Source organism: Molossus molossus, unplaced genomic scaffold, assembly GCF_014108415.1.
Source record: "Molossus molossus isolate mMolMol1 unplaced genomic scaffold, mMolMol1.p scaffold_m16_p_17, whole genome shotgun sequence".
Lineage (NCBI taxonomy): Eukaryota > Metazoa > Chordata > Mammalia > Chiroptera > Molossidae > Molossus > Molossus molossus.
Window position 1 is genome coordinate 55,390,082 of NW_023425352.1, and position 14,664 is coordinate 55,404,745.

Consider the following 14,664-nt stretch of genomic DNA (forward strand, 5'->3'; position numbering starts at 1 on the left):
TTAGACTTTCCGATGTGTTTTTTATTTCTGGTATGTCATTCTTCATTTCTTCTTGGTGGTTTTTAATTTCCAACTGGTTGATTTTCAACATTTCTATGTCTTTACTCATGGTGTTCATGTCCTTACACATGCTGTTGAGCTTCCTCAAGATCATGGCTCTGAATTCTAGTTCTATTAACTTGCTTAACTGCACCTCATTTATCTCATCTTCGGTAGAGGTCTCTTGTTCTTTCATTTAGGTTTTGTTTCTGTTTTTCACCATTTTGGCTGTCACAATGGGCTTTGGAGTCTGCCAAATTTTCCCTGTGGGTGTTGGTGTTCTGCTGCTTGTGGCTCCCTCTCCTGGGTTTGGATGAGGCAGGGAGGACCCACTTTAAACACCACTGTCAAGTCTTAACTTTCCTGGTTAGTGTTGCTAGCACAGGGAATGGTAGTTATCCTCTAGCTTTTTTGCCTGGAGGCTATTTGTCGTGGTCACCTGAAGAACCTTGGTTTCTGAGTTGACTGAAAAACTCCCTCAGGTGCTCAGTGTAAGAGGATTTCCCGAGGGTGGGGCAAATGCTGGTTGGTAATGGGCCTCAATTAGCATTTCAGTGGCCACCGGGTGGGGTTGAATCTTCGAGGGAGGGGCCTCCGCCTCTCCCAGGGGCCCTAGGAAGAAGTAAGATGACCACAGTCCTCCGTTGCTGCACTCAGCAAAAGATCTGAGCACCCTCTAAATCCTGAGTGTCCCTACACAGTTCCAGTCCAGTCTGCCTTCCCTCTGCCAGAGCCCAAGGTGAGTGGTTGCTGCCAATTTAGCCTAAGTCTGGGCTCTGCGCGGTGGAGCTGCCTGGGACTGTAGCCCGAGGGCGCTGCTCTCAGCTGAGGGCGGCCGAGGCTGAGGCACCATGGAGTGCGTAGCCCAGCCAAGGTGGCCGCACGACCCGAGGGCGTAGCACCCAACCGAGGCTGTTGCAGGACCCAGCTGATGGCGTAGCACCCAGCCGAGGCGGCCGCAGGACCCAGCCGAGGCGGCCGCAGGACCCAGCCAAGGCAGCTGCTGGTCCCAGCTGAGGCCACAGGACCCAGCCGAGGGCGCAGCTTCCAGCCGAGGCCGCTGGTCCTGTCTTTGTCCTTTGACATCATAGTAAGTTTATTTTGATTTCTTGCTCTTACCTATTTCTCTTCTACAGGTATTGAAAAGAGGGTCTTTTAAGTTTTTGTTCTTATTTATTTGTACTAGATTTAATGTTATGTTTTTGGGTCTGTTCTTTAAAATGTCTGTTAAATTATTTTCTGATTTTGGTGAATGGCATGTAGTAGATGAAGTTTAAAAAAATATATATTTGGGCTCTGGCCGGGTGACTTGATTGGTTGGACTGTCATCCTGTACAACAAAAAGGTTGCAGGTTTGATTCCCAATCAGGACACATATCTAGGTTGTAGATTCGATCCCCAGTCAGGACATGTATAGGAGGCAACCAGTTCATGTTTCTCCCTGACATCAGTGTTTCTCTCTCTCCCTTCCTCTTGCTCTAAAAAAAAAAAAAAAAATCAATGAAAAACATATCCTCAAGTGAAGATATAAATATATATCTGTATATATATTTAGTAAAGTAGATTAAAAAAATGAGAAAACCATTTTCTTCTTACCAGTACTTAAGAAGGCAACCTCATATATAAATCCATATATGTTGTTACCTAATTTTGGATGAATACAGGTGTCTCACCTATATAATAGGGCTCATTTTACTCGAATATCTTGTGTCTGTCCTGTGTTTTCTCTGTATCCCTTGAAAATAGCTTCTGGCAGCAATAGGAAACCATTTAGACTTCTAGGACATAGTCATATTATTATTTTCACTGACATTGTCCTAGTATAATTAAGAACATTAGTAAATCCTAAATAATTGAAGATGTTCTGAAAGATAGCTGCTTTTCCAAATTGCATTCCTCTAATCTTCTACATATATTTCTTGCATAAATTTTTCTTTAAATTGTGAGAACCCTTGATACTTTTCTCTGTAATTTTCATTTTCCTCTATAATACCCTCACCCAAACATCTAATTTTTGCCCAACAGTCCAATCTTGTTCAATTCTGCTGTCCTGACTAGTCATTTCGTGTATTTATTTTTCTAAGTCTTTCTTTCTTCATTTTATAAAGAATTTATGATCACCTGTTAAATTTAAGAACATTATAGAAATAGTCACAGTGAAATAAAATATAAACTGTAGACTAACCCATTAAAATTTTTTATTTTTTTTATTCCCGAAAGATACCCATATAATGAAGTAAAAGAGCATCAGATTCCATTATTCATCCCTCAAAAACAATTATTGTTTTATATATATATATATATATATATATATATATATATATATAGCTTATTGTAAGGTTAACATTCATTTGACAGCTATAATAGAGTAAATTGAATCTTTAAAATATTATTTTACTTAGGAGTGTCAATAGCATTTGTCAGGTAGATTGATATGTAGTAGTTTAAGTGTAGTAGTTTTTAATCTTTTCTGACTTTTGTACCCTCCCCCCAAAATTTATTTACTTACAAACTTTTCATATAATTTTTTGAAGTTCATATATTTTAAAAGGCTTTTTGCTTAACATGGAGCCCAGGTCAAGAACCTTTGTCATAGTAAATAGTGAATTCAATTGATATATCATTCCAATTATAGTTCCCTATTAGAAAATGTGGAATTTTCAAACATTCATTCTTGATTTCTAAAACTTTTATGATTGTGAATATATGTTCACTTTGTTATATCAACCAAGAATTGGTTTGTGTAAAAATATATTAAAGTGGGGAATCAGACTCAATGGTGAAATCATATGGTTTAGTGCTAGCAATAATCACAGTTCTGTAAAATCATTTGAATATTTTTAATTCATGTGCTCTCATCTAAAAAATCTATATATTTTAACTACTTAATTGTAATCAAAGACCTTTTAATACTTAGTGCTCCTTTATAAATATTCCCTAGTGTCATTTTTATTTCAGCCTGTCAAGGTGGTCATTGTGATGTTTTCCGGTAAAGAGTAGCATTTTCTCTTCCTCAGATGAGCTGAATTGGAGCTACACTTTGTGGGAAGTTTTTATAAAGTATGTAGACATTAGTAAGAATCAGCATGTCCACTGATTTATTAGTTTCACAGATGCTTTCATAATACTAATGTACTCTTGGGTATATTAAATTATCATATCCTGACAGCAATCCTGAAACATGCCAATCTCAAAAAGGCATATTTCTGAGAACTAAAGCAAGGTATCAGTGAACGATATCTGACATGCTATGTTAATTTCCATAACTATCATTACTGAGGATGGTAGTATTTCTAAGGTATGGAGGACCTTGATACATCTACCAAGTAAAAATTGGCAGAATATCTTCTTTATCACTAAGTTTTTAATTATGAAGTCTGATTTTCTTTAATCCCAATTGAATCATATTAGAAATAATAAGCACCTTTTCCCCTCTTATGGATTATAAAATAGTTATTTAAATGTATAATATATCAAAACAATATTTTGAATTACTCTGTTTTTATTGCATCTAGTGTTCATGTTGTGAATGAAAACCTCATTCTGCCATCTTATAGAATATTTACATATTCACGATTTTGCCTTAAGTAGAAAAGGAACAGTTGACAGATACATAGGTTAATTTGCTTTTTAAAATTGCAGTTAAATGTTCTTTGATTCTTTTGTGTGTTTGGGGCTATTTTGTAGAGAAAGAAATTGTCAAGAAACATTTGAGGGACATTGGTCTTTGGTTCCCTTTCCTAAATAAACTTAAACAGAAACATGTCAACTCAAGAATAAAATATGTCTATGTAAATTTTCACCTGCAAATTATTGATAATGGAAGGACCACCTTTTTAATCCTTATATCTCTTTTCCTCTCAACACAGCTTTTAGATTGCAGATAAACTTCCCAGCTCAGTAATTAGCTGAGCTCAGTCATTGCACCCCATATCATGTGATTTTTTTTTCAGTGGAATACATTATTAGAGCACTTACACAGCCAGTCTAGCTGCAGCAGCCCAGGCGGCAACAGCAGTGCCATTTTTCACAAAGAAAATGTTGAACAGGAGCCAAATGTTTGGTGGCAGTCTGTTGCTAGGAAATCAAGGTCCTGAGGCGATTAATGACAAAGCAAGCAATAACAAGAAGGCAGAATTACAGATTTAAAAGAGAAAAAAGTGGTTGGTGTTATAATTACCCAAAGAAATCCGCACTCATTAAATTGGCTGTTTTTATGATTGACTTTAATTGGAGGTTAGCTCAGATATTTAGCTCCTTTCCCACCCCTTTAAACACACACAGGCACATAATCTGTAGAACTGCAGACTTGTTTTTCTAAGCATTGAGAGGAGCTTGCCCTGTAATTTGATCCCCACTGACAGATGCATTTTCTATGCTGCCATTTTGAATTAACCTATTGTAGAACAATTTTCTTCAGCCCTGTTGAATAAAACATCCAGTCTGATTACCTCGATGGATTTGATAGAGTAAAAGAATGTAGTTCTTATTGAAGTAGATTGTTTGCATGGACTCGACTCTACTGATTTTGAACTCTGCCAATAAGCACGATCATTTGTAATAAATTTTCAAAGAAATTTGTGGGGAGAAGGTAATTAGAATCACCTTTTTATAGTTTAATGGTTATGCACCTGTATCTAAACAGTATTATTCTTATAAGACAGTGTTATTTTTTCCAATAAGATGTTCATATGCATTTAAAATTTTCAGAATCTTCATTTAGACTGTTGTTATTTTTAGAAATAGAATCTTATTTTTATATGCTTTAAAGTGACCATTCTTCCTCCTCACCAGCAGCATTTTAATTACAGTACTCAATATGACTCAAAGCACCCTATTGTAAAAACATTTTTAATATATAAAATATTTAACTAAAATAATTTTAAAACCTGCCTTCCCACCAATAGCATTTTAATTACAGATCTCAATATGACTCAAAGCACCCTATTGTAAAAACATTTTAATATATAAAATATTTAACTAAAACGATTTTAAAACCTGCCTGTTTAATCAATCTTTGATGTGATTTTCAAGTAAAAAAAAAATGTATTATTTTATTTGAATTTTCCAAGGTTTGATAAAGCATATTACCAAAAAAGCATTGATTAAGCTTTCATGTACAACACCAGAGGAAGCATCACAGTTTATTTACCTTTTCAGAAGACTTAAGAATAAAGTTACATGATGCCATTGCTCTCCAGATTTCTAATCAAACCTCGGAACAAAAGAGCTAAGCACATTCTATCTGACAATACACACACACTGCTAATCAGATGCCAATGCCAAGCTGTCTGCTTTGTTAAATACTTAGCTTCCTAGAGGCAGGAAGACAGCTGCTATAAGTATGATGAAATTTGGGTAGTTCAATTTATTTTTACTACCCTTGGGCTACAAAGATACTGTTAATTTAGACCACCCCAATTGGTATACTTTAGGGAGTTTTTTAAAGAGTTTGTAATTAAAATGATAAAACATCATTATTACATTGAAGACCTTCTGTAAGTTTTACATTTGGCAGATACCTACTGAGATAACCCCAGCATGTAATTTACAATGATGTAATGATTGTAATTGCATTTTAGAAAAAAAGAGGAACTATAGGAAACAAGTGCTTCTTTTAGAAGAGTTTTGAGATCTGCTTCTATTTCACTTAAATCTACTTCTATCCCAAAATTTCCTACCTATAATTGACTGTAGCAACCATAAGTATTAAGATACTACTATCCTAGTAGGTTTTTTTTTTTTTTAATGTTATCAATGCAGACACTACCACCAGGGGGAGAAAGCTAAACTAAAAGTCCTTAACTGATGATGATACTTCCACCAAGTAATTGTGCTGCTTAGACCTATATAGTTAACCACCTTCCCAGATGACCCTGCCTTTGGGGACATGATTTTCAAATTGTATGTGAAATCTGTACAGATTTAACACACTATTTAAATGTAAATAAATGAAAACTTCTAAACTGTGTGTTTTTAAATTTTTTTTTTGGTTTGTTTGTTTTTGTTTTATAAGAGAGAGTGCAAATAAGCAACCTGAAGAATTTTATTATTTTATCTGTCAATCAATTTGAGGAGCTCTCCTTCTGAAAATGAATCCTTTAGGTCTATGATACTGGGTAGCTATCATAGCTTATCTATTAAGACCAAATAATCACACAATTGATATAGCCTATAAAGATAGTTTTCTAGTTTATTCTCACAACAATGTAGTTTTTCGGTTTTAATACTTCTCTAGTAAACCATTAAAAATTAAATCCTAAATTTGTATGAGTAAAGCTTGCAGGTTTCTTCCTAGGATATTTTTAAATATAGAAAATAGGTGCTTTCAGAGAGGGATGTTACAAGACAAACAAGGGAGAGAGCTAGAATAAACCCTGTAGTCAGTACTGGATTACAGTTGGAGATTAGAGTATAAACTTATGCTCAGCTTAATATATATAAATGGGTAGATGCAGAAATAATGACAGATATATCTATATATGGATTAGTATACATACATCTATTTTCTGTCTCTGTCCACTGAGAAGCCTTAGAAGCAGTGATACTCCAATAGCAACAAACACACCCAGCACCCAGATCTGGGTTTGTAAATACCATTCTTCAGTAAAAAGATCCAGGGTTCCTTGAGAAATGTCTGATTCTGTGGCTGGGGCAGGAAAAAAGCAACGTGAGTATGGAGTATCTTGTATTCTTTATCCAAACCCCCTATAGACTCTATGAAATTATGAGGAAAACATCAAACAAATCCAGACTGATGAGCATTGTATAAAATACTTGACGAGTACTTCTCAGAACTGTGTGTCAAGGTCATGAAAAACAAGGAAAGACTAAGAGCTGATCGCTGACAGGAAGAGACTAAGAAGACATGACAACTAAATACAAAGTGATTTGCTGAACTGGGTCCAAAACAAAAAAAGACATTGGTATAAAAACTGACTAAATCTGAATTAAGCCTGGACTTTAGTTAATAGTAATACACCAAAGTTATTCTTTTAGTTTGGACATATGTACCATGCTAATATAAAATATTAAAATTAGGGAAAACTGAATGAGAGGTATATGAAATTCTCATTATTATGTTTGGAATTTTTCTGTAATTCTAAAAGTATTCCAAAATAATAACTTTATTTAAAAATAAAATACCTGTGTACCCACAACCCATCTTAGGAAACAGAACATTACCAGTATCTTTGAATGTCTGTGTGCCCCTGTGATTCCATGTCTCTCTCCACCCCGAAGGTAACCATTTATCTTTAATTTATGGTTATTCTATTCTTTTCTTTATAGCTTAACCACATATGTATCCCTAATCATTCTATTACATCTCTTCACCTGTTACATAGTTATTCTATCTTTGTCTTTTTTGCTACATTCTGGAATTTCTTCAGACCTACCTTCCCATGCTTCTAATTGTGTTTTCAGCAGTGTCTAATATCCTTTTATCTATCTATTGAGTTTTGTTATTTTTAATGCTCACTTGAGGATATTTTTCCATTGATTTACAGATAGAGTGGGAGGGAGGGAGAGAGAGAAACATCAATATGAAAGAGACACACACCAATTGGTTGCCTCCCACACCACCCCAGCAACCAAGGTACATGCCCTTGGCCAGAATCAAACCTGAGACCCTTTAGTCCACAGGCCAATGCTGTAACCATTGAGCCAAACTAGCCTACAGTGTCTATTGAGTTTTAATGTTCATTACTTAAACTTTATTTTTTCCCCTCAAATCTGCTTCTTGTTTTGTCATTTTGATAAGCTCTCATTCCTTTCTCTAATTTGCAGTGCTTTTGTTTCTTTAAATATTTTGTGACTCATAAAGTATTTAAAACTTTCACGGTTCTAATTTTGTTGTCTGTTGTTTTTGCTAGCTCTTACTCAAGCTGCCTTATTTTTTGTATGTGAGCTCATAATCCTTATTTGTTGTCATTTCTGAGGATAAGATGAAGATACGTTTTTCAAAGACAGAATTTGCGTTTGAATCTGCCAAAAGCCTGGGGATACTGTCAACCTGGAACACAGTGAAATAAATTTCAGGCTTAAAGTTTTGTGACCTGCATAAGTAGCATGAATTCCAGATCCATAAACTTTCATGAGGATAGGCTTATAGTTAAATTTTCAGGGAAGATATTTTTACTTTCACCCAGCATCAAGTTTGAAACGGGCAAATTTCCTCACTGATTCTTTCTCCAACATAATTGCATTCTACTCTTATACTAAGTATAAGCTCTTTAGAGTCCCAGCTTTATGTGGAGATCTCCAGTTAGTCTTCCTATCTTCAGTATACCTAGGATTTCTATCCTAAACCTTGGGCTCAGTGGGAGAGAGAGAGAGAAAGAAACATTGATGTGAGAGAGACACATTAATTGGTTGCCTTCCGCATGACTCCAACCTGGGCCAGGGATTGAAACTGCAACCCAAGTGTATGGCCTTGATCAGGAATCGAACCCATGACCCTTTGGTCCTCAGCTGGTGCTCTAACCACTGAGCCAAACTGGCCAGGGCATGGTTAATATATATATATATATTTTTTTATCCTCACCCGAGGACATTTTTCCATTTTTTGTTCAGGAGGGAGGGGGAGAGAGAGAGAGAGAGAGAAACATCGACGTGAAAGGGACACATCGAGTGGCTGCCACCCGCACGACCAACCAGGGCCAGGGACAAACTGCAACCGAGGTACACGCCCTTAGTGGGAACCGAACCTGGGTCTCTCTGGACCACAGGCTGATGCTCCTACCGCTAAGCCAAACTGGCCAGGGCTATGGTTAATATTTTAAAACTGACTCTCTAGAGTGAAAAAAAGGTCCTGATTTGTAATATTTTTCAGTTTCATATTATGGCTGATTTCAAGCTACCAGCATGAAATCACAGAACATGAATTTGGAAAAATATATGTATAGTTAGCTTTTCACAAGCCAGCTCCAGCACACCACTGCTTATTCTGTATAGGGCTATGAAAACTGAAGCTCAGTTCATAGGGTTGGCATATCCCCAAAATGAAAGACATTTGAGTGTTTGCTTACCTCCATATATTTTCATTTTCACCTTGCTTTAGCCATCTGAGTATTCTGTACCAGCCCAAAAAGATTATTTTGTTTTCTTTTTATTTTAACTCATCTTTGGTTGTTTTCAGCCAAAGGACTGTGTTATAGTGCCTATGTCAATTTTACTGCCAGAAATAGAATTCCTCCTTATGGTTTACAAATAAAATTTGTTTTTATTTTTTATTGTAAACGTAATACATGCTGATTACATTAAACTTGAGAAATATACAAAGATACAGAGAAGAATATTAAAATCCTCACAGTTCCCTCACATGTTAATTTTTGTGCATATGTGTGTCTCTTTGAGTTTTCATATAATTTGCATCATACTCTATTTCACAATATGATTTTTGTTTCTTAATATTTAATGTTTGCTCATGTAATTAAATATTCCTCACAATACCCCCCCACACCTAAATACACATGAGAGTAAAGGTAAAAATCTACACAGATAAGAGTTACAGTTTTTCCAGGAATCTAGTTCTTGTGGCATACTAAAATAATTGTGCTAATATTATTTATTGCAGCATTATTCATAATAAAATATTAGAAATTATGTAAATAACCAATCATACAAGTTTTGTTGAATAAACAGATACGGAGTGATTTCTAGGAGATAATACACAGAAAGGAAAGCACAAAAGAACATATATAGTGCTACCTTTTATGTAAGAACAAGGGAAAAGAAAATATTCAGGTACACAGGAGGATAAAGCAGAAAACTATAAAATCAGTAACCTTAACACGAGGTAGAAAAGAACATGGGGTGGATGAGACATGGAAGGGCATAACACTTCTTGGAGTATATTTTGGAGTATATTTTGAATTTTGATAGCATGTTAATATCCCATGCTGAAGCAGACTGAAACTTGATGGTCAAAAGTAAAAAAAATACTACAACCACACTAAAGGTAAAAAAAAAAAATCAGCCCTGGCCGGTTTGGCTCAGTGGTTGGAGCGTCGGCCTGCGGTACAGAGAGATCTGGGTTCGGTTCCCGCTAAGGGCACGTACCTCAGTTGCAGTTTGTCCCCAGCCCTGGTTGGTCGTGCGGGTGGCAGCCACTCAATGTGTCCCTTCACATCGATGTTTCTCTCTATCTCTCTCTTCCTATCTCTCCCTCCTGCTCTATCTGAACAAAAAATAGAAAAATGTCCTCGGGTGAGGATTAAAAATAAAAAATCAATGAAGGAAAAAGGAATAACCCGAGTAATTTGCGAACACAAAATTGTACCATTCTCAGTTTGGGGCAGAGTAGGGCAGGAAGAAAAGTGTTACAAACAAATTCTGAACCCTTCTGGTAGGTTTATTTATTTTAGTGGAATGGGAAAACTAATTCTGAAATTATTTTGAACAAATGACTAAGTGAATTGATATTGTTAGGAACCTTTGTTCTCACCAAGGGGAAAAAGAAGACATATAAAGAATGAAAGAAGACAGGAAAGAACACTGTGGAGATGGATTGGGCTACAGGTATCTGTAAATATATGCCTTTATGTGTATCATTATTGTGTTTGTGTTTGTATATGTGTATATAATGTGAATATTAGTGCATATATATCCTAGCTTTGTTGCCAAATTGGCAAAGAAGCAGTCACTCAAGTAGTAATGCCAAAGATAGCACCATTCCCCACTCTATTAGTTTACCAGAGGTGCCATAACAAATTCAAGTTTCTTCACAAACTTGAAGAAACAGAAATTTATTCTTTCACAGTTCAGGTGTGCAGAAGTTCAAAATGAAGGTGTTGGCTGGGTAGGTTAATTCTTGGAGGGACAAAAGGAAAATTAGTTCCATGCCTCTCTCCTAACTTGTGTTGCCTGAAATCCTTGATCTTTCTTGGCTTGTGGCAGCATAACTCTAGTCTCTGCTTCCATTGTCACATGACATTCTCCGTGTATGTCTGTGTCCACATTTCTTACTATAAGGACACCAATAGTTGGATTAGGGTCCACCCTAATCCCGTGTGATCTCATCTTGAATACATCTTAAAAACTTGATTTCCACCTGACCGGTGTGGCTCAGTGGTTGAGTATCAACCCATGCATCAAGAGGTAGCCGGTTCCATTCCTGATCAGGGCACATGCCCAGGTTGTGGGCCAAATCCCCAGTGGGGGGCATGTAGGAGGCAGCCTGTCGATGTTCTCTCTCACTGATGTTTCTCTCTCTCCCTCTCCCTTTCTCTCTCTTTAAAATTAATAAAGAAGCCCTGGCCATTTTGACTCAGCGGTTAGAGTGTTGGCCTGTGGTCCAGAGAGACCTGGGTTTGGTTCCCGCTAAGGGCAAGTACCTCCGTTGCAGTTTGTCCCCGGCCCTGGTTGGATTGTGTGGGTGGCAGCCACTCAGTGGGTCCCTTTCACGTCGATGTTTCTCTCTCTCTCTCTCTTTCTCCCACTCTATCAGAACAAAAAAATGGAAAAATGTCCTCAGGTGAGGATAAAAAAAAAATCAATAAAGAAAAAAAATTTAAAACAACAACTTTCTTTCCAAATAGCCTACATTCACGGGTACCCAGGGCATAAGCCTTAAACATACGTTTTGTGGAACACAATTCAATCTATACCACCCAATAAAGAAACCAGGACTTCTCATTGAATTGACTGGCTCCAGGTTTAGGGCCAAGTAGATACAAGATGAACATCTTGTAATGTCACAAATGAAGTGCTCAAAACAATAATGATTGGTTTATCATAACTGTATGCCAGCTATCTTGAGGGGTATTCCACTAGCCAAATCTGGGACATTTTGAGCATTGAAATAATTAAATACAAGTATAGACCATTGGGGGAAAAAAGAGCTTTATGAGACATACTAATAATAGACAAGAGGGAGAGAGAAGGGAAGGTATCTTGCTTACAGTGAAATGCCAAACGTTGATTAGCAAATGTGGAGGGTATACTGGTGTTGGGGGGAAAAAACCACCATTAATTTTCAACTACCAGGGAAAAATTAGATTAGGCAAAAATCATCAATGGATGCAACATCTAAGAGGACACGTTGATGAGGAGCAGGATATTTGCATATTCTCTCTATATAACATTAAGCAGTTGTAGAGAAGAGAAACAGTGGTAATGCAATGGAGAAGTCAGGCAACACCTGACCTGGTGATCAAAATTTTCATCAGTGAAGGTCAGAGGGCCATTTGTGCTTCGCGATGAGGTTCCCTGAGAAGGCCACAACACTACCTATGACCTATTCTGGCTCAGAATGCATAATTTCAATCTAATCATAGGGAAATAGTAGAAAAATACACACATACATAGAGTAAGACAGTACTAGCAAATACAAATAATAAAGCACATGAGGTCAAAATGTTAGCAGGAAAATCTGCATAAAAGGTGTGTGTGTGTACATATACATATATGTATATGTATGTATATGAGTTCCCTGTACTCTTTTTATTTGGGGAATATTTTGTAGATTTGAAATTATTTCCTACTGATAATTTAGATAAATTGTCTTTCAGTTGTAGAGGAAAATTTGAGGAGAAAAATATCTTAAAGTGGACTTAGTCTAAATGACTATAATTCAAAATATTCAGTTAGGAAAATTATTTTGTGTTCATTGTGTATTTCTCATTATATTTATGCCTTTTACAGTATTAAATTATGTTACATAGCATCACCTTGAGGTTTATCACATGATAGCAGTTTAATATGTACTTTATACATTATACATAGTCAATATACATTATATAGTTATAGTTAAGTTATAGTTTTTATATGTATAGTTAATATATAGTTATAACTTGTAACAGAATATTTTAATTCTTTCCATTAATTCTGAACAATTTTTATACATATGTAAAAGTTCAAATTAATTTGAAGATACCTGCAAAATCTTCACACAAGTGACATTATTACTATAATTTATATGTGTAGTAGAAGTAATAAAGGAGAGATAAAAAATATATCCATCAGCTTTTTTTATCACTTTGGATGTAATGTTAATGGGTTTTAAGCCAAGAAAGTTTTTATGAGATGGGTAGAAAAAGAAGGATAAGAAGAACACACTAATACAGAGAAAATTTTTTGTGGTTAATTATAATCAATTAGATACAAAAAGAAAGTTTGACTAGTGGTGTTCTCAAACTTGGAGATTTAGAAGAGTGATTTTATTAGTACACTCAAAGCAAGTACATCTTTCAGGGGCATCCATTTGTTAATTCAATAAGTATTAAGTGCTTATCATGTGCCAAATAGTGTTTTAGGTATTCAGTATATTGCTGTGAATAAGGATCATATATTATAATAGTCAATGTAACAGACAATGTTCTCTGAGGAATTATCACTAATAATAGATAACATATCACTCTGTGCCATTCACAATTCTGAGATTTTTACATATATTAATTAATTTACCTCAAATAACCTTATGAGTATAGGTCCTATTATTACCTCCATTTCATAGATGAAGGAACAGAGCCACAGAGGTGTAAGTTAAGGTCTCACACTTAATAAGTGGTCAGCCCAGGATTTGAAACCATCAGGTTAGCTCCTATGTCCAAGCCTTTTTTTTTTTAATTTAATTAAAATTTAGTTTGAGATTATTGAAGATTCACATGCAATTGTAAGAAATAATACAGAGAAATTTCATATACCCTTTACATAGTTTCCCCCAAAGGTAACCGCTTACAAAACAATTGTACAATATTATAACCATTGTATAATCCAGATACCAAACATATCCATCTCAATAATTCATATTCAACATATGAATTTGAGTGGGAGATACACAAACATTCAGCCCATAGCACCCTTTAAACACCCCTTCTTAGCCCTGGCCGGTTTGGCTCAGCGGTTAGAGCGCCGGCCTGCGGTCCTGAGAGACCCGGGTTCGGTTCCTGCTAAGGGCACGTACCTCGGCTGTGGTTTGTCCCTGGCTCTGGTCAGTCGTGCGGGTGGCAGCCACTCGATGTGTTCCTTTCACATCGATGTTTCTCTCTCTCTCTGTTCCTCTCTCTCCCTCCCACTCTACCTGAACAAAAAATGGAAAAATGTCCTTGGGTGAGGATAAAAAAATAAATAAATAAATAAATAAAATAAACACCCCTACTTTAACCTTGGTAGCCACTAATCTATCCTCCATTTATATAATTTTGTCATTTCAAGAATGTTGTATAAATGTAATCATAAAGTATGTCATCTTTTGAGATTGGCTGTTTTCACTCAGCATAATCCTCCGGAGAGTCATTCAGATTGGTGCATGTATCAATAGTTCATTCTTTTTTATTTATAAATGATATTCCATGGTATGGTTGTGCCACAATTTGTTTAATCACTCACTTGTCAAAGCACACGTAGTTTGTTTCTAGTTTGAGGCTATTACAAATAAGATGCTATGAACATCTGTTTATATTGGTCTTCATTTTTTCTGAGCTGCTTCTAAGCTTTATCTGTTACATTCTATGATCTCTCAACAAAGAGAATAGGAAATGACTTTCTGGTAAGGTGACATTGAGAAGAGGCCTGAAGGAACTAAGGGGAAACGCTATGTAGCTATTTGGGGAAAGCACATTTCGAGCAGAGGGACCAAGTGTAGAGGCCTTGAGGTAGGAATATGCCTGGACTATGTGACAC

At 36.0% G+C, this 14,664-nt stretch overlaps 1 protein-coding gene across 23 annotated transcripts in view; it reads left to right on the plus strand.

The window, feature by feature from the left end:
- The window catches only part of ADK (adenosine kinase), a 630,959-nt gene that overhangs the window by 338,304 nt on the left and 277,991 nt on the right, over positions 1-14,664 (plus strand). For 20 of the 23 annotated variants that reach the window (XM_036265166.1, XM_036265163.1, XM_036265164.1 and 17 more), the window contains one exon: positions 10,471-10,560. The exons of the other annotated variants lie outside the window; for them this stretch is intronic. In XM_036265166.1, the coding sequence (XP_036121059.1) occupies positions 10,471-10,560 (90 nt within the window). The remainder of the gene's footprint in view (positions 1-10,470; positions 10,561-14,664) is intronic. 23 annotated transcript variants of the gene reach the window in all.